The following is a 26,622-nucleotide window of genomic DNA, read 5'->3' on the forward strand; positions in this document are numbered from 1 at the left end:
AAATAATATTTATCTATTATGATATTTAGAGGCAGATCCGAACTAATTTAAATAAAACAAAAAAATATATTTTCACCTAGTTAAAGATAGGTTAGACATTTAGGCACAACAACAAAACGGTATGCATAAGATAAATACTAATTATTGCAAATAAATAAGCCAATTATATCACGTTTTGTAACATGATTTTATCCAATTCAGCCAACCCTAAAAAAGTTGGTCAAAATTTTCTATCCTTAGTGTGACAATCTTCAAACTATCGAGAGAGTAGGTAATTTATAGTATCTACGAGTAGATATTTCAAATAAATAAAACTAATACATATTACTAAATGATATTTTACATTCCTTACTAATTTATTAAGATACTTAAATTTTCTTTAACTTTACAACCACAAAAAATGAATCATTGAATTACAAATTTAGTAATCATTAATCAAATATAAGTACTTGAAATATCTTACACTTTTAGGATATTGCACATTTTTTTTCTTAGAATATTGCTGATATACATAACATTGGTAAAAATGTAATTACTAAAATAATTTCTGGGCCCTGAAAATATAATAATGCGGCACTGATGTGTCAAATATTCAATTAATTTTGTTGGCGAACAATGTGGATATCAGATATCCGGTAATAGATAATAACTACCTGTTTTTTTTTACATTTTGATTTGCACCTTAATGTCGCTACCCGCCGGTGGCATTCGAACAAGTTTATTTGATTTTACGGATACGCAGTGAATAGGAATTTGAGGAGTGGCATGCAACAAGGTACGAACCAGTGGCTGCCCAGGAAAGGCCGCAGATATTTACCTATATACTATAATAATAATATGATTCAGTGATTGTCTAGTGTTCGAATTTAGAACTAAGCTCATCGGAGTATAAAAAGTATTGAATGGTATGTGAAATGTTAGCATATAGCGCCCCCACACTGCGGAAAATGTATAATATAACTAAGTACTATATTATGATCACACGGGTCGGGAATCTTTTCATGTTGGAAGCAAGGAATGATTTATTTTGCCCTTGTTATGTTGCATGTACGAATGAGAATTTAAGGCATTGGGAAAAACTCGATGTATAAATTAAAAATATTTAGTACCTAGTACATTATCAACTCGTTTCAACAAGGTACAAGAATTTTTTTTTAGTAATTATCATCAATTAAGTATAAAATATGTGTGTAATTTTGATCATCTGTCAGTAGAATTTGCTATATTTTATCAATTGAATTAAGTCTTCCCGATACACCAGAATCGATGTATTTGGATTCAATCATCAAACTCGATTTAATCGAAACTAATAAATCACACTTTTAAAACTGGGGTGACTACTTATTTGTTTGTGTTTAGGTTTAGATTTGTGTTTGTGTTTAAGTAGGTACTTGGTTAATTGAAAGTATGATTTTGTTCTCTGTTTCATACAGCCATAGTCAAGAACGGGTTCACAGAATAAGTATTAGACAAAGCTAGTACCTACAATGTCATATATACTCTATCTATATAGTTATTTGAATCAATTGGTAGAATCATTATTGTGTTGTATTCTAGCAAAAGGATATAATATTTCTAAACACATACAGTGTCAATATTTATAATTCGCTCGAGCCACAGTGTCCGTCGGCGATGACGTTAAACTAAATAAACAAAACTAACTTAATTAACCGTTGCATAGTATTCCATGAAAATAATTCATAACAGAAAATTAAGTTAATGTATCTAAGTGTTTCAATCAATTATCTTACTGGTATCCTGTACCTTGCCGACGCAATCTACACCACTACAACCTTAGACTATTGATACATCACTACACATATTTAGGAGTACTTGGTTTAGGAGTCAAGCCACTATTAGCATCTCTTCAGATTGGTGACCCCGAAGACTCATCAGATATAGTACCTAATAATAATATTTTTAGTTTACTTTAATTGCAACACTTATAGTAAGATACTTAGTGTTTATCCCTATGCACTTTAATGATTATATATTATATATTTCCGTTTACTTGAAATAATTAGGTGCATAATACTTAGGAGAAAAATAATTTTATTTGCTTTTTTGATAAACATAATATCTACTAAGTTTGTTACAACGCCACTGCTGGAAATGGAGATGGTAGCCACATATCCAATGTCACCAGCTTCATAATAATGTTGGATATAACGCAGTATTAAATATTATTCAAATAAATTTCATAAATTGTGACGCATCCACGTAGGTCATAGACAATCATTCTTGTATACAATAAAAGGCTAAGGTTTGAACGATCATTTTTTTAATATAAACATTTACTTTTCTATAAACAAAAACCTCATGAGTGGTCATATCTCATAGGTATATCTATAACTCGACACCTACGCTTTTTTTTAAATGAGGAAAACTTCCGAAAATTTGCTACTTGTTCATTTATTTTTGACAAAGAAAAATTACAAACCATTTACACCCGTCAGAAAATTTAATCAAATTAATACAATCTCGGAAATTTACTATTAGATTCTTGTTATTTTTTCTATCAAGTTAAAATTATTAGATACCTATTATCGGGAAAGATTCATTATAATATTGTACACGTGTTATTACAGACTAAATATTTGAGTATCCCACTCTCGTATTTAAAAAAAAAATGCTTTGAAATACCTAAGGTAAGATCATTTGTCTTATAATATACTTAATGTTTTCATTTACTGTTACGATAATAATTTATGGGCATTTGTAAAATTGAGATATTCTACTACAATAGTGTTTATAGGATCAAAAATCACTTCAACCTGACGGTTACGGGTCAATTGGTCAATATGTATGTAAACATATTATGTATTAATTAAAATGTCTAGGTGCATTTTTCTCAATACTATAGCTTAACACTTAAGGGGGGACATGCGCCGCATAGGTCAAAATGGAGCTTTTATGGTATTTTCAAAGCATGATCCTGGACATTCCTTAAACGTTGTAGATAATCTATTTATATAATTTTGAAACCTTATTATCCTTTATATTTATTTTAAACATTTGATGACTGCATAAAGTATTTTATTACATAAAATAGTATTCCTAATGTTTTAGAATATAGTCATATGTCAGTAGGTACATCCATGTGCAGTGGTGTTAAGATTTTTTACATTTATTAATTTTTAAACGCATTTATAAAACCATTAGTAAAATTTATGTTGACATTATTATAGTGAAATATTTACGATAAAAAATTACATTGATAATCTCTGTGATCCCAAATTTGACAAGAATTGGGCATTTTAATATTCAAAATATGGACTATTCAAGTGTGATAAACATCTGACGAATAATGATTGTTTTATAATAATTATAAAACTAAGAATAATGTAGTATTTTTTTTTGAAATAAGTACGCCATTTCTTTTGGCATTTCCCAGTGGTTAAGCTACAACATACAGACGTAGCCATAAATTGACAAACTATAACTGAAGTAGGGAGTAAAATCATGTTAACGCGCGTGTTTGAACTTGTACCTAACCGAAAAAAAAATCTTTTTTTTTAAACGGTAGTGGGACTGAAATATACATATTTGCAGATTAACCAATACCTATGATACCTATCACAATAGTATGTGATTACGGCAATTTTTAGAACTAAAAAACCCCCAGGTGCTTTCTACAAGGATTTGTTAGGATAATATCGTGTGAGCGTCTCCATCGTTTCATAATCATTTACGAACGCTCTGAAAGTAAAGCCGCTTCTAATGAATGTTGAAAATAAAACTTTTAACATGCTCTCCACAGTTATTAGGACACTTGCTGTTGAAACGAAAGGAAACTCAGTTAGCATATGTTTATAACACATCAAGAAGAAATATGAAAAATTGACGACGAACACGCAATCCCGCCAAGCCGCCGAGCATAATATAGTATGCATAATTTGAAGAAAATTAGAATAGTATAAAAGACATACATGTTTCTCTTTCATTAAGCTACACAACTTATTTTAAGGAATTGAGAAACAATAAAAGGATACATAAAATATGAAAGAAATATAATATATTTAGTTATTCATTAACCACGACGGTACACAGTGGTGAGTAGATACAACGTTAATTAAATATTAAAATAAACTGTAGATATATTATTGTAATGATATGTACCTACCTATATACCCGATAGTTAATAAGAAGATAAATATATATTGCCTTCTTTCACGTAAGTTATTAATGTGCAAGTCTATGACGAAAACTTTATAATATCAAATGGGTATTAATTTATTTTAATTTAAGCATAATTCAATACGCATTCGCTACGAAATGTTCTAAGTATAAATAATGAGCTATGCAATATACTTATTATGTAAGTGTAAGGTACCTATGGCTATAAAAGACGTTTGCATAAATAATATTGGCTTAACGTACTATCCTGAAACAATATTGTTTGCAATATTGGAATGAATGAATAATACAAAAACTTTCACTCGGTTCAGCGTCACGTTTCACAACTTCAATTTAAATATATTTTGTTGTTTGAAATATTTATTACCGACCGTGTAATTTTGCATTTTTTTAAATATTATAATGACATATTATCTATTGAGCCTTAATAAGTAAATGACAATTGGGAACACCGTAATATTTAAATTTACGACCAAATGTAACTTAAATTTTGATAATATAATTTAATTAAGTATATAACGTGTTATTCATCAGGTACCTAAATAGATTGTCGTATAATCTGATATGAAAATGGCTAGCAACCAATGTTGTAAAACCAATCATTATTATGTACCACATGATAAGTGTCAAATAAATGAACTAAACCAATGGCATGTCTTAAAACATAGAGACAGTACTATACAACAGCGAAACGCCATGGAAATCCTCGCACTATAAACTTGCAGCATTAGCTGGCTTAGGTAGGTATAATAAATGATCCTAAATATCAATGCAAAAGCGACAATATAGTTATAAATCACGTTGTTCAGCAATGTCCGCTTTATAGTGGTTAAAGACGAAGACTTTTTGAAAATTGAACTTTACTACTTAATCTTGATATATTTGTAGCTCAGCCAAACATCAAAGCATTTTTGTGTATCCAAATGTTTCTGAGAGAACCTGACTTGCAAGTATAAATTCTAATACCACTTGCTGATGCTAACATGCAATATTATGTATTCATGAACTTAACTATCTCTCTACTTCTAGAGTTATCTTGCATTTTCAACGTATATAGGTACATAATTAGACAAGTAAAAATACCACGGTTCTTTAAACTTAACTGTATTACCAGTATATCACTATTTAACCTTTCAAACTTAAGAACTCATGATGACATAAAATAATCTCTTACCTGTCCACTCTTGTCCAGTTCATTGTTCGTAAGCTTGACTTTTTCAAAGGAGACGACCTGCTTTCTGAGCTGATCTCCAGTGAACGGCGAGTCAGGATGCGCATACAGTCTCGCAGGGGCAGGAGGATCAGCTTTGCCGGCCACCAGCCATGAGGACCGGTGATAAGCATATCGGTATCTTTTTCCATCAACTGGAACTATATCTAAAAGTACAGCGTATCGCTGGGCGGCTGCTACACCGGTGAATGATACACGAAGAGTTGGAAACATCCGTCTGAAACAAAAGAGATAAATCATTTAATTAATTTGATGTATAACGATTTGTTTTTGTGGGAAACCTACACAGATCTGATAGTTTTTAGTATTGAAGAGTTGGTCAGTTAGAAAAGTGACAAATAAGAAAATTTTAAAATCCACACCCAGAAAATATACGCGAAACAACTTTTTATCTATATTCTATCTCATAGTCGATTAAAATGTTTTGCTTTATCGTTCTTTTATATTTGTATTCTATACAAAGTGACTATATACCCGACCCTAATATATCTAAATATCGTCATGTAAAAATATTTGTTAGTATTCATTTATCAACGGTTCTCAAAACCATAAAAGCTCGACTGATAATCAACATCAGAGATTTACAGAAAACAATAATAATAATTAAAATAATTGGATGGGTAATGATTCATTTCAGCGTTTACTTGGTGGTAATTCATGATACTTTTGAAAATGTTCTATACATGTTGCACTATGGTTTACGACACATGTCCTTTTACATTGTGAGCTTTATCGTATAGTGAGCATATAAGCTCAAAATTCTTTAGACTGACCAGGTGACAAATGATAAAATACTCAATAAAATAGAAAATGACATGCATCACAGAACAGATTAATAAATAGAATTCAGATAGGTTACAACACCCGATACACTACATTTTGACGCAGGGTTTTGAATGTGTGAGTGTCCTACGAAAATGAAACACACATTATAGACGTGCAATAGTGTGTGCTGCAACCTTCAAATACACCAATATCAAATGAGCGTCATTGCATAAACCGAGTCAGAACGAAGGACAAGCTTAGAATGACAAATTCTTGACACGTGTTTAAGTTTACCCCGTATTCTTCTACACTCGAGATCGGTTGCCTGTTACTTAGGTTAGGTATTTACCCGTTAGGTATTTCAGATCCCATTAATTATGTGTTCCCTGTTCTGCATAGTATCAGAACCAACAAAAGTACCTCGGCCACATTATAGGACAAAAGTACAGCGTTCTCCGTAACAGAGAACGAAGCCGCATTTTGTGGCTTAAAAACCTCTGTGATTAGTACGAGTGGTCCACCGAACTGTTCCGGGTAACAGATGATAGACAAATATTGCCCAAATGATAGACGATCTCCGTTAGGGGATGGCACAATAAGAAGAAGAAACACATTATTTAGTGTAGTATTTTTAACACCATTCAAGATTTATAATAAACACAACATCAGTTTGTTGATAATCTATATTCCGAGATATATGGATGGATAGGTATATAGAAAATAGGTAAGGATAATTCGTAGATGTGTGCATAGTTCAGATATTCACTCTAGAGACCTTTGTGAAATATTTAATTTACCGTTTGCAGAATATTAAACGAAGTCATTTTCATTTCATTTGATAGATTGATTCATTTCAGATCCTAAACCAAACTTCAAAAACTCATTTAGTAAATTCACCTGTTTGGCCGAGAAAAAATAACATGATGTGAATATTCAGAGGCGTTAACCGAGCCACACGTGATCAATCATTATCTGGCGGAAGACGACCATAAGAAAATAAAATTATATAGCAAATCAAACATCGTTTGATGCATTGGATTTTAATGCACCCCTAATAGCCGGCCGAGGGTTCTTGGCTGCGGAGGTACCAGCGATAAGATCGCCAACCGAAAAAAACGGCAGACGGCACAAAAACGACATGGATGTATTTATTTTGCTTTGTTAATACATCTATCAAAAAGGGAACCGCAGGTGGTGTTGATCCTCGGATAAGGTGCTTAAATACTTTGTTTGGTTTGAAATATGCCCGTTTTTGAATTTTTGTGGGTGCAACGTCATTTGAACAATAAAGAAACTTATGCAAGACTTTCTTTAGTTGATGCTTATTCGTGTCGTCATCATTTGATAAGAAATCAACCCGTGGTTATTCTGGGAACAATATTAAAATTGCATCATCCCGGATTAACGTCAAAAGGAATTTTAGAATTGACAAGATTAAAATTTTTTACATAAGGTGACGCAAGATAAAGGAACGTCTGTATAGACTACGGCTCTATATCGAGACATACACGTTACTCCGGTCATTTCTGGAACTAAAGCTGTTGCAATACTGCCAGGATGCAAAAAGCGCGTGGCGTAATACAGTATGTAATCAAATACAGCGCCATGACGTAGATTTCAATGTATAGAAGGCGCACAGTACAGTTAAGCCATTCGCTGCGGACCTTTTAATTACTGTTACATTTCACCATAGCACGGTTCACCGTAAGCTGTTTTACCGGAAATATATTGCCGTATAGCATTGTGGTTTATAAAAAATGACACGTTATTCATGGAGCATTGCAGATAGTACCTAATATTCCAATTTTATTAGATCTAATCCAACCTATCAATATCTGTTAATAACGCTGTAATAATTTAATAAAGAATTACCAGAATTTTATATAAATTATACGATATGAATGTATTTCTAATTTATTTACCTAAGTATATATTTTCTTATGTATTTTACTTGTATTCCGATGGTTTTTATTATGTATCTTCAGTGTTATATTTTGTCATGAATTTGACCTCAATACTATACGATCATCTATTTCTGATACAAAATCTCTCGGTGAACTGTGACACGGACAACTGCGTTGGTACAAATTAGTAAACACTGTATTTTTGGATAGGTATATCGCTTGTCGTGTACCATTTAATCTGTAAAGGTCTTGAGTAGTCTTCAAGGAAACCGAAGAAGAGGGTGAACAGCAGTGGAGTTTTTATCACTCAAAAGATTTTCAATTTTTCAAAAAAAAATCAGAGTGATCGCAATCCTCATTCCTTATGCATAAGAGTACGACCGGGAAGAGAGACAAATCAATATAGGTATATATTTTATTCTAAAATGCAAAAAAATCGTATCGTTATTTTATAATATGAATACGTATGAGTAATAATGCAAGGCAGGCAACTCATCTTGGTAAATAAATGTATAGGTAGGTACCTAACTAAAACGAATATTTAATGTACAATCAATAAGTAGGTACCGAGGTCCTGCGCAAAACTTACGTCACATAATAAATAATATTAGGTACAAAATGTATTATAAAAAATCAAATTAGACTTTTTTAATGTTCAGCGGTTGGAATACTAATTATATGCTCCTGATTAATTAGTCCTAAAACCTAATGAGTTCGGCATGATCTCAAGAATATTTGTAAAAAAAAAATTACAACAGGTGTTGAGAGTCCCGAATTTCTACCTGCGGGTCGAAGATTGAGGTAAAACAAAAACTAAAGCGATGTTAATTGCCGCTAGCGAGTTTTTCGACTAAACTGTTATCCACATCACAAAGATCCTCAAAATATTAATTTTTTACCACAAGTCAATTAATTTTAATATTATTATGTTGTAGGTAAATGGAAAACATGATATGGCATCGGCAGGAATTTCCTAGTTTAGTTAAAATTGTGGATACTGAGTAGGTATTTATTATTCATATTAATGTGCAATTCCATAATACTCATAACAATCACTAGTATACAAAAAGGAATAAGCTAAACTGCATCCATAGTATGTAGGTCTCTCTTCACATCCTGTGCCTCATTACTGAGAATAGTGATCAGTGAAATTACAAACATTGCCAGCAACCTCCTTTAAACTAGAATCTATATTCTAACTAAAGCGATCCTGCGTTGATCTTATTGATTCAGTCGCTTTCTTGGTGGTGTCACTCGATCTGGAAGATGTACACCCTCGCAATATCTACCCTTAGACGACGCCAAAGATCACATTTCTCTCCACGCTCTTCTGATCTATTCCTATATATGTAATTATATAGTGCTGAATTATTGGATTTACTATTTAGTAAGCAGAGTTATTATCAAGTGAAGCTCAAATCAGTGCGTCAATTCGGTCGCTCAATAACGTTTACGCCAGTCTCGAAAAATGTAGATTACACTAAGACATTATTATGCAAGTATACAAGCATCTGCGATAGAAGTAGGCAGTGCAGACCTTCGAAGAAGATTCGAATCCTAATCGAATGGATAACAATAATTTACCTTAAAAAAATATTTATATAATAATATTATGAAACCTTCTCGTATGACGACCAAGATAATCAATGGAAAAATGACATGCATTCTATTTAACTTCTGAAATAAAATGAATTATTGACACGCTGCATGTGCCTTTGTTAATTAAATCTCCTTTGAAAACCTAAGATTCTAAGTTACTTTTTAATCTATTCGATGTAATGTTTATTCAAACATATGTAAGTATTTGTATATCTTATAGCTTTACTTGTACTTATACCATTTAGTTAAAATAAATAATAAGAACCTAACTGTCCACAAAGGCAGACACAATAGCTAATATGTAAATAAAAATTATTAATTACTTATTAAAATGGTAAATATGTAAATATATTCTGTTAAAAATGTTAAGTATAACAGCTTTAGCGAACCTACATAAGTATGTGAAATGGTAACCCAACCACTCGTATTTATTTATAAGGATGTTATAAAAACTTTATAGGCTCATCGACCGCTTCCATGGTGAGATATGATCACAACCTATTTGAGGTAAATGAGCCATATATAACTTGCATATTATTTACTTCAATGGCACAAAATAAATCTAGCTCGAACATCAATGCAAAAGAACTATTTATAGTTAGTCCGAAACCAATAAAAAATTTCCTTTGAAAAGATATGTTCAATTAGTAGGTATAGTATAATAGTATGTAGGTGTTTGTATTGAAATTACTTGCATTGGATAAACATTGTCAACAATTTATTGTCTCGGAATTCGTGTAAATAATTACGTACGAATTAACAGTGTCAGACGTAAATTTTATGTGCCTATTATTTTTATTACCAGTAATTTAATAGATTGAAATCACTAGATACTATTAAAAAATATTAGAATATATTGGACTTCGGTACTTACGTCTTTGATCAATATTTCTATAGTGTTATTCTACAGATTATCATTAATTTTCTCAGTACGAAATATAAAATTCATATAAGTATAACTAAAAATAAAAACAAGAATAATTCAGTTTTAATTTAGACATTAAAACATCGTTTCAATATAAAGGATAAAGAACACAGACTACCCCACATCAATGTGTAGGGTAGGTCTCATGCATTCATAAATCCGCATATAAAAACCAAATGTATGACCCCCAGGGTTAGGTTAGGTAAAGTTATGTTATATTAGATTGTAGCAATCAATTTTTATTTCTTATTTGTAAATCGTTGAGAATTTAAAATAATCAATCGTTTAACGGTTTACATTTTACAAACACTCGATTAACACTCTTGTCAAAGAAAACTAAAATAGAACTATGCAAAACCCTCATCAGGACCGCATTGATTTGTGGATCGGAATGCTGGGTTTTTGGTAACCATATACGATGAGAAAACGTGGGAAGGAAGGTACAATCAAGAACTTATACCTTAGCTTTGTCTCACGTGTGGAAGTGGACCAATTCCAAAGTATGGACGACTCCCAACCATTCAAAATATTCAAATAGATTAAATACTATGGCGTTCAACTGTGTATAAAGAGACAGAGGAAGACAGAAAGGTTTCATGAAGACGGCTGTAGTGGTGATTATGAATGAATGAGTCAATTATTGCGAATTGTTAGCAAAACATGTACATTTATCCCAACGTTTAAACTTGTCAACGGTAATCTCGCAAAGCATGCAAGGTAAGATTATTGCTCATCGATTAACACATGACTGTGCTCTCATGCTCTATCCGAGGACCGCAATCTAAAAAAACAACCATGTAAGAAGTAGTCACCTATCACTTAATTGATAGTTAATTACACCACCGGGCACAGCACAGACACCTACCGATGTAAAGTTTTTTTTATCGCCTGTTTAAATTTGTTCCTCGACGAAGACTAGTTTACGACCGATATCCCCACTTGAACGATTTTATTAAGCAATTCACATGTGATAGGAATCTACCTGGTGGGAGTGGCGTGCGTAGTATTTTTTTCTTTATAGAAAAGTACCTACGCACTTAATCAAATTTTATAAATTAAAAGTTCGAAGGCAGATTTTCACTCTTTATATTTTAGCAAGCAATTTGAAATATGACTAGGTTGCGAATGGTCGCAAACATTAATTGTATAAATGTATTTTAAAGTTAGTTAGTTACGTATTTATCATAATATGCATTAAAGTTTTCACGTAAACAAAACGCGCATTCAATATTTGAGGAATATCAGCACGCTTTGTATTATTTGGATTATGTCATAAAATAATAAAAGTAGCCTGGCTCCAAAACCTTTGTCCAGGGTAAACGGCTTTCACATTTATATCTTAATTATTAATCTGATTTGTGGTCATTATCATAATATGAAGAGAGAAAAAGTTTTTTTTAACCAAGTAGTTAATACAAAAAAAGTTCCTCTAAAAACAATAATAACCTTTTAAATAGATCAAATTATTTGATTTAATTATAGATGTCACTTTCCAGATTATACAGATGATGTATATAATTGTCATTAGGTATCTAGCTAATTAAAATATCTAAACTAAGCGATATGTAACTGACCTATAGTTAGGCTAGTTTTAGATAATTTTGTTTGTTTCATACTTTATTAAAAATCCTTACTATTAAATAAAAAAAATACAGTAGGTTAGATATAATGTGTATTGGAGATATAATATATATAAGTTATGAAAGTTTTGTGTAGACTCTTACTGAAAACGAAACTGTTTATATTGTATTTTTTTTCTTGGCAATATTAAAATATAAGAATGTATAACAATATACCTACTTATATTGAATATTGAAGCTGAGAAAAACCGAAACGAAATCTGTCACAATAGTTACCTACACTTCATACAAAGAGAGTAAAATTAAAATAATCCGAGAGATTATTTTTCAAAATTTCGGTTTGAACACTGTTGCTATACCTAATAATAAAATATTGTTTTAAACACAAATTTAAATATTTGTAACCCCCTTTCCTTGGCATGCCATTGAATGGCAGTAGTATCTTTGTCAAACGATCTCTCGATTTAGGTGTGCTTTTTTTATTATTTTATTTAATGGTCGTAAATTCAACGTTATAAATATCCGATTGCCGATTTATGTTTTTGTGACTTGTTTTGTGATTAAGTCGCTGGAAATTAGGCGTGACTAAACCGCTTAATTAATTAGGCGCATTATCGACTAGTTTACGTTAAACGTCCCCAGCATTCGACCATATCATAATATGAGGATATTGCCGGAAACGGAAAATAATAAATACCCGGCACACTAACATAAAATACTTCCATCTATTTTATTGACCAACGTATCTATTTTTATTCAAATGCAGACTATGATACACATTTCAAATCATAGTAAGTATAAATTCAACTTTACTAATTAGAAGTATTAATGATATTTAAAACAGCTATGTTTTAACAAGAATTACTATTGATTTTCACTAACAATATAAATAAAGACTACCAAGAAAAATTAGTTTAATGAAACCAAATAATAGATGGCGTTGATTTACAATTACAATAATAATATGATTTTTCTATTCACGTATGTATGGAGGCATACTACGACCGTCTGATAATCAATGCAATATATTATTAGCAATATTCTCACTTATACGTTTTCAGTGAAACGGTGTAGGTAGCTTTTTTTAAAGTTTCATTCTATTATTTATGATAAAAGAAACCAATTTGTACTAAAATAATGACGTAGATAGTAGATAAGTACGGAGTGCGCGAGAGGTCTCGCTCGAAGCAGATGAGATAGTAGATAATGTACCGGACAGTATGTCGTATACAGTGCAGCTTTAATCCAGCTGTATCGAAAAACCCATCAAATTCGGCAGCGAAGAACCGAGAAATGTGTAAAAAGCATTCATCCTGGAATAGGTCGATCACGTAAGACAATGATAAGTATTTTAAATATGAAAGTATCGGCAGCCTAAAAATGATATCGACACAACGAAATGTACTATCCGATGATCACGAGATTTACAGTAGCGGGCTTAGAGACGTGGAGGCCCGACTAACTGACTGAATAAAAACCATAAATCATATCATCTAACGAAAAATAATTATTATTGAGGATAACACATAATAATATTAGCGGATTATTTTATGCGTACAAGGACGTATCTATTTGGGCGGTTATATTATGGGCCCATTTGATGTTAGTTGCAAAGATTATGCCTATTCAAGTTGTATCTATGACTATCTTTATTCAAGGCCCTATTTTAAATTTGCTGATGAATCGTAATTACAGTATAGTCATATTATAATCAAGATTTTGGTGCATTGATTTTTATTATTATTTATATATTTATAGGTAGGTATTTACTTATTTATGTCTTGGGTGCGGTCCGAACCCATCCACATGAATATGTAGGTAATTAAATAATACAAAGTTTCTTTTTTATTAATATTGCCTCTCTTTCCTATTCACTACCGTTTTCACGCTGTCAACGTGATTTTTTTCATGTCAGCCAAGAAACTAGTCGAGCAAATATTACCTTGCCTTATCTATCCATCAGTTGAAATGTGTATGTAGATACCTACTACATTTTTCCTAAATGAGTGCAAGACAGACAAGGGCAGCCACGGGCTATGCAACTCTGTAGCTTTAATCGCGAGTGTTGATTTGATTTCTTAATTAATATATTTCTAAGACCTATTATTGAAAAAAAATATGCAATATAGTCAATTATTAACTTTTTGTCCGTGTAATAAAAATCGATTAAAGAGTGAAATACACACCGCAAAATCTTTTACACAAACGATAAAAATAATAAACTCAAACTTTTTAAAACTAACCTTGTAACGTTGAACTAAGAGTATATGAATCAAAAATACTAATTTAATGTCGTACATAGTACTTATATTATAAATGTTAATCAATAATTATTATCAAATTGTAAATACAGTATCAAATTGTAAATACAGTAATCGATTGCGCAATCTGCGTCAAATAAAATCACCGCTATATAAATACGTATCTAACCTAGTAGGTACCTAACACTTCTATGTCTTATTGTTCGAGGTAAGATTTCCAGTAAGCTCAGTACCTATTGCATCCCTTATAAGAAAATCAACGCCAATATCCGATAATAATGGAGGCATAAAAAAGAGTTAGGTACATTAATTGTCAAATAATCATATATGAAAGCTTTTCTACGCACATTGAATCAAAGTCAATTTAACATATAAATTTTGTCATTTTGAAAAAAGGTGGTTCGGAAGTTGGCGATTAGTACAACCTTCTTCTAATTTCGGATGGTATTAATAGAGCGAGAGGGTATATTATATTAATATTTGTTTTCTCACCCGAAATCCAAAACTCGGGAGTCGGTGACAGACTGCGGAAAACCGGCTGAATTGGGCTGAATTATTTGAGTTAATCCATCTCCACCCGTCATTTATATTCACCCGGGATTTGTGCACTACCGCCTTCCATGACACTATAAACACGTCAGAATGAAAATATTTTAGTGCCACGCTTCCTTGTCCAAAAACGAAGCTGCACGGGATTGATGTATCAACAAAGCACATTGGAGCTTAAAGAAAGAGTTTATTAATAAGAATTAAGATAACATAAATAATTTCGCAATCGCTCGTCTTTCTCGGAGTAAACGTGCACTGTGGCGTGACTGGCCAGACCGCCAGTTAAAAAGTTAAAGGAAACGCGACATCAACCGAAATCATTCTGAAACACCCGGTAGGTATGTAGGTACGTACATAATAATGATAATTGATTCAAACCACGCAGTGATGGCTACTGGGTAGAGAACCATGCATAATATTCTTATTTAAAAACTGGGATAGGTACTTTAAATATATAATTATTACGCAAAAATCGGGTATTAAAAATAAAAGATAGGTACCTACATGTTAGAGTAAAAACATTATTGGTTTTTTCTTCAACACCATTCACCACGTATTTGGTCATATGCAGTGTGCGGTGGCGTAATGAACGTTATGAGAGATCTTACAAAACCTTGGTAAGCATTTGATTCCTATTTTGATTACGTTTTGATGAAAATAACTTTTTTCGTTCGCCAAAAATCGCCGACAACTTTTTTTTAAATGGGAATTTTCCCACGATAGAAAACATCAATGGGCGAGGATTGGACCGACTTGATAAAAAAATAAGAATCAATGTATTTTTATCTTCATTCATGTCTATCAATCTTCTATTTTGAATTAGAATTTTCAATTGATTGAATGGCAAGTGCATGTGTTTTTCACGCTTTAGTGATTCATTGATAATAGTATCGCAAAAGAGCACTTGGATGATTTCATTTTTACGATGCAAAATATTTGGCTAATGGCTGACTGACAGAGGCCGATAAGAAATTATTATTCATCGTTCAATTGGCGAATTGGCACGAGCCAATCCAGCACCACTTTAACAAGCGATAATTCCACGCCATATTGAAAGTCTGTTTCTTTTCACTTTCGATAATGACTCGCAACATTCCTTCGATATAACATAAATACATTTTATTTCCCATAATCAAAGTTTTAATAGCGACCTGCAAATGAAATTCGATACAGGATCAATAATAAGATACCTACTATGCATCCCTCGGTAGTGATCTATCACGCTCTTCTATTGCCAATCTTTAACTTGAATACATGTTTTATATTATTTGGTTGAGGACACTAAGGCATTACTAAAAAATAAACATCAACTCTACTTGCCTTTAACGATCACGACAAACAATTAAAATTCTTTGTAAAAATGATACGTTTTGATTTTCTTTTTGAACACTTATCGCAATCATTGTCAAACTTTCCACCTATAGTTTAAAGAGCCTACTGCGTGACGGTAAGAAAAAACTAAGCGAAAATACGATAAACTACGCTTATAGGTATTACAACTGAATATAGGTACCTACATGCTTTTTAGATTTTCACGACTCAATTTATATTCTCCCATAGTACGATCAACCAAAATCTATCCCACGATTGACATGGTGGAAATGTCTGGCATATGATATAAAAATACGAGGTGAAATATGTCAGTAGTTATTTAGGTATCTCGTCGATCCAAAGACATCTAAATCTACATCTCGAACTTTTTGTACCTCTTGGATATATGTGTCACTAGACGACTAGACGTGTGTCCGCGGATTATAGTTTTTCGAGCTATACGTCAATTTCCACTTTTAAAGAAATCAAACTATCCTATATCTTACACCTTTGTTTATTATCATATTCAATTATTTCGATCTTTACGCGTAGGTACACGTTTTGCCCAACATGCACTTTTCCATACCACATTTTAAATTATTAACGACATTCCACATACTGTGTTAAATATGCATTGTACATAATCCAGGAATAAATACATCTACATCTAACTAGAAGCCAGAATTGCTAGAAGAGTGTAAACCTGAATTAAAATATTGTAATAAATTCCTTAGACAAGCATATTCTTCTCATTATAAAGATTTATGGAACCACTCATACATCCACATTTACAAGAAATGAAATGTCTCTATATTTGTACCCTAAATTATCTACAGAGGCACCTATTACGTTACCTTGTGATTTTAAAGTATGTAACCATAATGAATCCGACAAAATATCCTAAATTATTAAAAACAATAACTAATTGCCAAAATGCCATACCAAAGTAATATTTTCATTAGTGAATAATATATTTTTCATATTATAAAGTACCTACAGCTGACTTCACTAGCCCATTTCTCTGTGTTGCATTTGGCCCTGGTTACTTAGCAATATTTGTTTCATTATGACCATGACCGTATCTTCTTCAGTTCTTTAAGTCGAAATTATTAATATTATTTCTTAACAAAAAAACATATTTTACGAGAGAAATGTTGAATAATGTATACAATAAAAAATTCACGCCTCTATCACACGTATGTTTATTATGTAGAGGAGTGTTAAATTAACGAGCGTCAGCGAACAACTGTGAGTGACATCCGATACGGCAACGAATACCTATAATTTTATTTTTTATACAAATAAAACAGACTATAAAACGTAAAATTTTAACAATCAAAATGCCTCGATAACGTCTTTATAAAAACACGCCAGATTGCAGATGGAATCTGGATGGCGTAGCCTCTTATTATCACCGACACTTTCTTTTAAAGTGCCCCAAAAATAAATAATCCGAATTAAGCAACACCCAATATTGTGAGAATTAAATAATGGTGCCTTTGATATTAATATCATAATGGTTTTAATCGTCTCTGCTGTAGGTAAAATAGTAGGTTTAAATAACCCAAAAAAAAGTATTTCCTGTGTATCATATTCACTATATTTAAAATCCTTTCATGCGCCATGTAGGTAGGTACTTAGGTAAAGTACCTACAACTACATAATATAAGAGACCGTATCAGTGACTGGATACTTTTTTGTTAAAAAAATAAATAAACAAAAGTTGTATAGGTGCTTAGTTAACATGAATATTAGGTATTAAATCTTAAATGTCATTTTATATTCAATACGAGCCATAGATTTTTCGTAAATTTATAGATAAGTATAAAGTTAATTTTTATGCCCACGGTGGCCGCGCGGCTTGTTTTTCAATATGTGTGTGAGTCAGAGTATGGACCTAATAGGTTAAGCAAGTGGCTGACATCCATTTCTCGTAAAAAACAAAATCTGTTCACCTCAAACAAACAAACCTCTACTCTGTGGAGGCCCATATGATCCTATTAGGATCGGACATGGTCGGAAAAAAAATATTTGCTAATATTGCAAACCCAGTATTAGCCAACAGCCACTATCATTAGGAATAAAGTTGTTAAATTTTCTCCCTTCTAAAAATTACTAGAGTAATCTTCAGTTTTACATATTAAATTAAATTTTGTATGCAAAACAATATAGGAGTACTTCCTAATTTCAAAATAGTGGTTCCAGAGGTCCTTTCATTGTCTCATTGCAATATATTTAGGCTTCATGTAATTCTTTGGTTTATTCAATAAAAATAGTCATTCTCATAAATGTATGTAGGTACATATTATGACAAGTCTTAATTAATGTTTCAAACAAATGAAATCCAAATATACACTAGATTATAAAGTTAAAGCAATCTAAATTAAAAATTACAAACTTGGAAAAGAAAATATTTCCGTCGAGTGGTAGGTATTATATAATAAAGGCGTAGGTACACTAACCAGTAAGCAACCGATACAAGTGTCAACCTTGCACATACTTCGGTCCAATATTGTGCATGTAAATATTTTTCTTGGGTAGGTATATTAAAGTCGATTATATTATGTATCGAAAAGTTAAAGAAAGTAAGAGTAATAATAAATGCTCAGTGTTCACACACGGTAGCAAGGTATTAAGGTGTATGCTGAGAAACGTCATATTAAAAACGCGGCGATTATGAAGAGTGTTGTTTCCGGAGCAGAAGCCCTCTCAAACCACTTCTCAAATTGAAAAATATTAAATTAACCAAGAGAGTGCTTTCGCTGCAAGTTATTTTCAAAAGCTCCCCGCAAAAGCTTCGCGCCATTCGAGCTTTCCGAATGGCGCGAGAATGATGTGGATAAACATTATTGAATAGAGCTGGCAAATTATAACACTTTTAAACGGGCGCCTGCCATTTACCCGTCTTATTAACATCGCGCCGTGACTCGCGCATTAATTCCCTGGTCAACGACACGAACGAAAACCTCAGCGAATCGCTCAGCAAAATAAAGACCGCTTTCTTGCGAAGGTCGGGCCTGAACTCCTGCACCAAAACGCTCGTGAATTGTTAATGTGAAATGGTTATGAAGATTTAGTCAGCTCGTGGGGAGGAAGCCGGTGGCTGGAAATAGCTGATCGTTTCGGGGAAAATACATTAAGCAAAACTGTTCGCGCACTTCCCGTCCACTTTTGAGTATTTTAATGAGTATTCTTGTTACTTACTCTCAATAGAAGTGTTGTTTATAGTTAAACATTTTATTAATGTAATATAATAAGGAAATACACCTGCTACAGACTCAGTGAGAGCGACAGTTCCTTGAACTACTGAAATAATCACATAATTACCGATAGACACGTAGGTAAAATAATGTTTATAAATAACAGGTATCGCACAAAAACAAATTAAGATATCAGAGTATCGCCACAGTGCAATTTTAATTTCAGCCAGTTTAAATACCTAGTGAAGTTTTGTAATGTGCTTCAATGTGCAGTAACTCAATAAACTAAGATGACGCCGCCAAATATCATGTTTTCATTCTAAAAACCCGTGTTCTTTAAATGTTTTTCTATTAGATACTGCCACTCCGCCCTATCTCGTTCTCATTAGGAGCACCAAGAATAAAGGACATCAGTATATAGTAGTATTTTTTTCTATCCATTACACAGGTGTTTAATTGTTTGCAAAATGACAGTCAATGGTTTGACTATTATTACGTACATACTTATTGTTGTGGTAGTTATACAGGGTTGATTACCCAGTCTTGGTTTGAATTTCACAGCCTGTCATTGTTACCTGTCAATTATTTCGCGCGTATAATTTGACGTATCTTCAGTTTAAAGTCAACAATCTCATGAGAATATTTGAGTTTTGGATAATGTGTATGTAGATTTTTAAGTCTTTCTGTGAAATTAACTAAATCAGCGGCGTTGATTTGACGCATCTCTATGACACACAATTGCATTGTGGTTTATTTGTAATAATCTAGTTTACAAAATTTCTTTTTTTTGTAGCTTATCTCTCTCTTTGCCTTTCGCACACAAATATTTCTACTAGTGAGCTGCGAGATGGTTATGACTTGTCATTCTATAATGCTGATTATTAATTGAATTAAGATTTGAATGTGTAATGAACTTTTGCGTACCTACCAGTCAAAAAGTTTTACGATCATTACCACTTTTTGGAAAGAATTTCGCGTCGTTATTTCGACAGAGTGGATACAAGAATAAGTTGAAACCACTTGAAAATCCAAAGAGTGCCTGCTCCACAATTCGCGTGCAGTAATTCGGAACAGATCGCTCTTTAATTGACCAAACTCGCGCACTTTTTAATAATTTCGCGGAAATACCTACAACAATGAAGTCGTGACTGAAAATATACGATATTTACAACTTTAACCTACCCACCCATCTTATAATAATATCCCTTACGATGATTTCAAAAGTAGCTTCCGAGCTATTGATAGATACAGTAATATGTTCTGAATGGCAGCAATAAATGAAGTACCTAATTATTATCAATTTATTTAACTTGTAAACATTATTATACTAATAATGGCAACTATTTTCATTTGCGAAACAGCTATCAAAATCTTTCATTAATGATCCGTTCAAATGATGACGTGATGCGCAGCTGACAATATTATGATACACTAATAGCTATATTATTTTCAAAATCTTAATATAATCATTAATACAAGTTGAAAAAATTGAAAAAATGTGTCGTTCGGGTGAATATATAATAGGGCACCGCATTAGCGTGGAAATCCAAAGAGATAATGCCATATCCCCACTATAGTCATGCCGCGGCACAAAAATTTGAATTTCGATAATAGTGCGAGTTATTGCTAATACCTACTGTCTTCTAATGCAATATGGTACTGCTTGTAGAAAGAAGACGATAAAGAAATGGTACATAATACTTACGTTAATTAATTTTTACTAAATATTATGCAATCGAAAATATTCATTTATTACGGAGAAGTTACCTAGGTAATTCGAAGATCAACAATAACTCGAAAAAGGTACTATTGTAATTCACAATTCAGTGCCACGGCCTGACTATAGTCGGACTTCGATAATGCAGATGCTGTCTTGGTTACTTGATGCCGTAAGAGCATTTTGTATGAAGATACTTGGAAGTTGACAAGGTTCGTGTTATTTTACAACGTTTTTATTAGCTCGTATTCTTGTTTGTCCAGTGCAAATCTTGCAAACTAACTTCCCGAGTAGCAAGACATTTGAAACTATTAGAATATATCATAACACGATGCCAATGCATTTTTTTAATACTTTTAGCCATCTTTAAGCAGAATTCAATTCATTTTCAGTTAATTCTGTTTTGTATGGAAAGTTATTTCAGAAAAAACCCGTAAAAAGTAAATGACTATTATTGGTTGCTAAGGGGGTGGTCCTAGCAACTAAATTATTAATATATACGTGCGTTACTATGGAAATCAAAATGAAATGTCAAAATGACATTTCAGTATTCTATATTTGTTTGTTTGTTTTTTATTTACTTTCTACTAATACTACTAATTCAACAGAAAATTTAATTGTATATAAAAAGTTCTTTTTATCATGTAATTATTATTTAGAATGATGTTGTTAATGATTTATATTGTCGCTGTATTTCTATGATAATGATTTGCATCAATAAATTTATTAATTCAAAATAAAAATCAAAATAAGTTTTTATATTATTTTCTATTCTCCAATTAATTGATTCAGTAATTAGATGCTTGCACATCATGTTATTACTAAATAATTATTTGTCTATAATTATTTAGTTGTAAGGGACAAAAACGTTTAGAGATTTATATGGTTATTAACTCATTTACTGGACGTAAAATCCAAGGACTTTGATAAAATTTCTAATAAAAATAAAGGAAAGCAAACCAAATGTCACAATTTTAATAAAGTAAGTATCTATGCCAAATTAGAATTTATTGAAGCATAAAAATGTCTTAAAATAAATTTAATAACCGCTTTATCGAAATGTCGGCCTGTGTAGCGACGAGCAATAATTACTAGCCACGTCCTTCGCAACTCAAATTCGACAGCTTTTTATTAAGCAATAAAACTTTAATTGTTGTTAATTGCCAACTCAGGAAAGTTTATCAACATTAAAATTACTAATGACATGACAAATGGGCTGCCTTTCATGTTTTTGTATAGTATATTGTATACAATTATTATACAACTTCGAAAGCTTTCGAAGCTCACCACCTCTTTGTAATAGTATATTGTGAAGTACATAATATAGGTATTGAAAAGGTCAGCACGCGTATACGCGTAGGTATTACTTGTATAAGACAATTTACGGATAAGTTATGATATGTAATTAAAAATATATTCAAATTCAATGATCATTCTTTTCAATTGACAAGGTTAATCGATGTGTGCAATACCTATATGTGCAATAGTCTTACATGCCATAATAAAGCATATAGGTACTTAAGTAAATTAAAACATCAATCGTATTTACCTTAGTAGGTAGGTATATAAACAATATACATATTTGTAGATAGCTAATAGATTGATACTTAGGTAGGTAGGCACTAGGTAGAGAATAGTAGACAATAATATATAGATACCTAAACTTAATCACTGTTCGATATTCCTTAATACTATTATAATATGAGTAGTGGGTGCACATTCAAATATGTGCGAAAAATATCATATGTAATTCCTTATTAGCTATTTTTGACATTTCTCTACGTTTTTCTCTTCTGCTCAAACAAACTGACAAGACAAACTGCTCTGAGGGCAATTGCGTGATCTTGTGCATGACGAGACTGGAGTGTGATCGGCTAAAATGTAAAATTGATGTAGGTACAACTCCATTTACCGTACCAATTAAAAAGTAGGTACAATATTTTCTTGACCCAATATTACAGTGACATAAAACCCAAGGGACACAAAGCTACTATCTTAAAATATTGAATGCGCATTTTGCTTACGTGTCAAATTTTAATGCACAATTTCAGACAGGCGTAACTATTGAAAATCAAACATTTTTTACACATGTTAAAGGTTATCCAATATTTTTCCAAACTCTAAATCTGTACCCGATTATACAACACATTTTAGCAATAAATGAAGATTTTGGATTTCATATTTCGTTAAAATCATTATCTATCATTTATTTTATTATGTAATAATTAAGTATATCACAGTTTACCATAATATTCCATTTGAAGTATGAACAATAAGTAGCACTACCATCGAAGTTTGCAGTGTCGTGTTAAGGCTTATTTATAACTTACTATTTATGTCAACGAATATGATCAATCACAGAAGAATAAATACAATATGAGATATAAAATATAAAAATAAGTGATGGTCCCAATAACAAGCGGATACAGAAAGATAAATAAATCAAATCAGGTATATTAAATACAGTAAGTACCTACCTACCTAATGAAAAATAGAAAGCTATTATAAATTAATATTAAAAGGAAAAAAACACATAGGTAGTAAGTAGGTAGGTACTTATAAGAGAGAGAAAAATAAAATATAGGTACTAAACACAGAACAGATAATAAATAGAATACCGATAGGCTATATTCAATACGCCGGATATTTATGCAGGGTTTTTGAATGTGTGAGTGTCCTACGAAAATGAAGCACGCATTATGCACGTGCAATAGTGTGTGTAATACACCAACATTAAATGAGCGTAAATACATAAACCGAGAGCAGTTTTCAGTATTCGACGTACAACGTATTCTTGACACATGTGTAAGTTTAATCCGGTTCTTTCTTACTCGAGTCGGTTACCTGCTATCGCCTTACTCGTTAGGTATTTCAGTTCCCATTATTTCTGACTTCCCTGGTATAGGTAAATCGTTTTACGTTTGCTAGCATTGAAACAGGCACTGACGCAAGCAATTCAATACACACGCGAATCGCCTATGGTGACACTGTAGAATGATTTACCTATACTAAACATAAAAATGTAAGTATAATAAAAAGTGAGTACCTACCTACTATGAAAAGAAGATACCTAGGCAATAAAAGAAAAAAATATAGTTTTAATTTAAATGAGTCAAGACTGTCAAGAGAACAAAACAGTTCCACTCGATAACTGTGATAATTCATGACGTGTATTTGTATTGTCATTGAATATGTATTGTATTAAAAATAAACAACATGCCAAGCATATTTGCAAAAGCTAATTAGTAGTGGTAAATACACCGGCTGTTTCGGTATATTTTAATTAAATACTTTGCTGTAGGGAAAAATTTAACTTGAATATTAACAATGTGAGTGTTCGAAGTTCGAAGTAGCCAAGACAGGAACCCCATCGCGGCGGAAGTAGGAAGATTAAATAAATATTATTTATTTTCCAGCGGCGGGTGTAAGTCATATTTATTTATGGGAATGCTCAACTTTACAATAATTTACATACCTACCTACTTACCCAATATCTTTAAAAGCGGTGGTTAACGTACCATTACTAAGAGTTCCTCAACACAAAGTAACTTTTACTATTTCTTGAAAAATGACATTGTTTAATGGAGCCAAGAAAATTATCAACTAAAGTCCCCCTTTGGCAAATAATATATTTGACAGCAACGGTCACAGAAATAAAAACATAGTAGGTAATACATATTTATACATACGTGGGGTTGCTGCCAAAAATTGGTAAGTCGATAATTATTGAAGTATTTAGAGTTAACAAGGGATTATGTGTCTATACTTATATAAAAATCTATTAAACTCTTAGAAATTACCATTATGCCAGATTTTAGAAGACATGTCAAACTTCAAATTGTAATTACACACTCCCATAACATGACTTCGAGACTTACCAACTTTTGACAGTAACCCCATGAGCTAGGTACCTATCGTAATTTATAACTTGTGTATGACAGACATATATTTGGCGGTATCACAGTTCACCGTCAGATGTAGGTAACGGAAATAGATGGTCGTATAGTATAGAGATCAAATTCATGTCTAAATAACACACGTAATAAAAACCACCGGAATACAAGGGAATGACGAATGTAGGTAAATAAATTAGATAAGTATACAATTTCCTTTCAATCCGGCGGTCCTTATTAAGTATTTTAAGTGCTTTATTTAGGCTTCAATTTGAGCTCAATACTATAGATACGCCATATAACATAGGTATAGCTCAGAGTAGGTATTTAATCTAATGATTTTATTTATTTTATGGTCAAGATATTTTTCAATAATCACGTATATAATAAATCTATTTAAACAGATGTAGGTAACTTTTATAAAAAAAATGGAATACTTAAAGTATTAAAAATAAATCAAAAAATATTGTTCAAATTGTGTATGTTTAATATCGTTTAATTGGTTGTGATGTTTCTATTGCACATTTTAATACCAATTATAATATGGAATTCAATGTTAAATATGTACTAGAACTCAGCACTTATAAGAAGTGTTCGTAATCGTATGCAAATCCAGTCAAGCTTTAGTGCACAAGTAGCTTGTGAAGCATAAAAACTTTAATAATTTAACACAGGACAGAATTGGTAAACAGAAATAATTCGATAAATTCGTTTAACATTCATTGCTCTTCTACTTCTATCTTACCTTAATATTATTATTATAGTACGTGTTCGTGGGTAAGTAGGTACTATCAAATAGGAAACTAATAAGGATTGAAGTCTAACTAGATTCTATCAATGCTTCTCTCTTTGTCTATAATTCTATGTGCGAAAGGAAATTTCAATTCAATTTCAATTTCAATTTATTTTTTTAAATATTGTGGACATTATAAATTATAAGTTTAAGACGTTCAAAACATGACATGAAACATTATTATAAAGAAAAAAGTAATAAAAACGATAAAAATGAAAATATAAAAAGTGAATATAATATAAACAAACATAAGCTGTGAAAATACAAATATACATATATAAAAGTTCAAAGAGGTACACCGAGTTTGGTAAGGAGACCCTATTTTAAGAATTTATAAAATAGCGTCCACCTAAACTCACCCTCACACAAGTGGAATATATCAACACGCGAAGCAATTTGGTTGAACATGGTTGTCGCCCTCCCAATTGGCATTACCAGTGGCAGGTTGGTGCTGCACCTTGTGAGAATGAACAACTGATGCTCTCTATTTATAAAATAGTTATCAGGGACACACAGGTGAACACTGCCCAGAATGGCAGAGTTCTCATTATTTATCTACCTCGTATGGGGTGATACATCTTGAAAATTTACGTAATACATAATACATGCGTAATACATAAAATAAAGACGTAAATCAAATTAAATATGTATTGTATTCATCAGTGGCAAATTGAGTAGGTACCTAAATGATAAACATGGATAAATGATAATAATTATCGAGTCTCCACCTTTATCATTCATAGGATTATTGAAAATG

General features: G+C 31.8%; 1 protein-coding gene across 1 annotated transcript in view; it reads right to left on the reverse strand.

The window, feature by feature from the left end:
* LOC147066252 (T-box protein H15-like) overlaps positions 1 to 26,622 on the reverse strand; it is a 155,060-nt gene that overhangs the window by 54,950 nt on the left and 73,488 nt on the right. The window contains exon 4 of the mRNA XM_085955742.1: positions 5,312 to 5,585. Within this exon, the coding sequence (XP_085811868.1) occupies positions 5,312 to 5,585 (274 nt within the window). The remainder of the gene's footprint in view (positions 1 to 5,311; positions 5,586 to 26,622) is intronic.

The sequence above is a fragment of the Rhyacophila brunnea genome, unplaced genomic scaffold (genome assembly GCF_057557595.1).
Source record: "Rhyacophila brunnea isolate RB1 unplaced genomic scaffold, BYU_Rbru_1.0 scaffold_5, whole genome shotgun sequence".
NCBI lineage: Eukaryota > Metazoa > Arthropoda > Insecta > Trichoptera > Rhyacophilidae > Rhyacophila > Rhyacophila brunnea.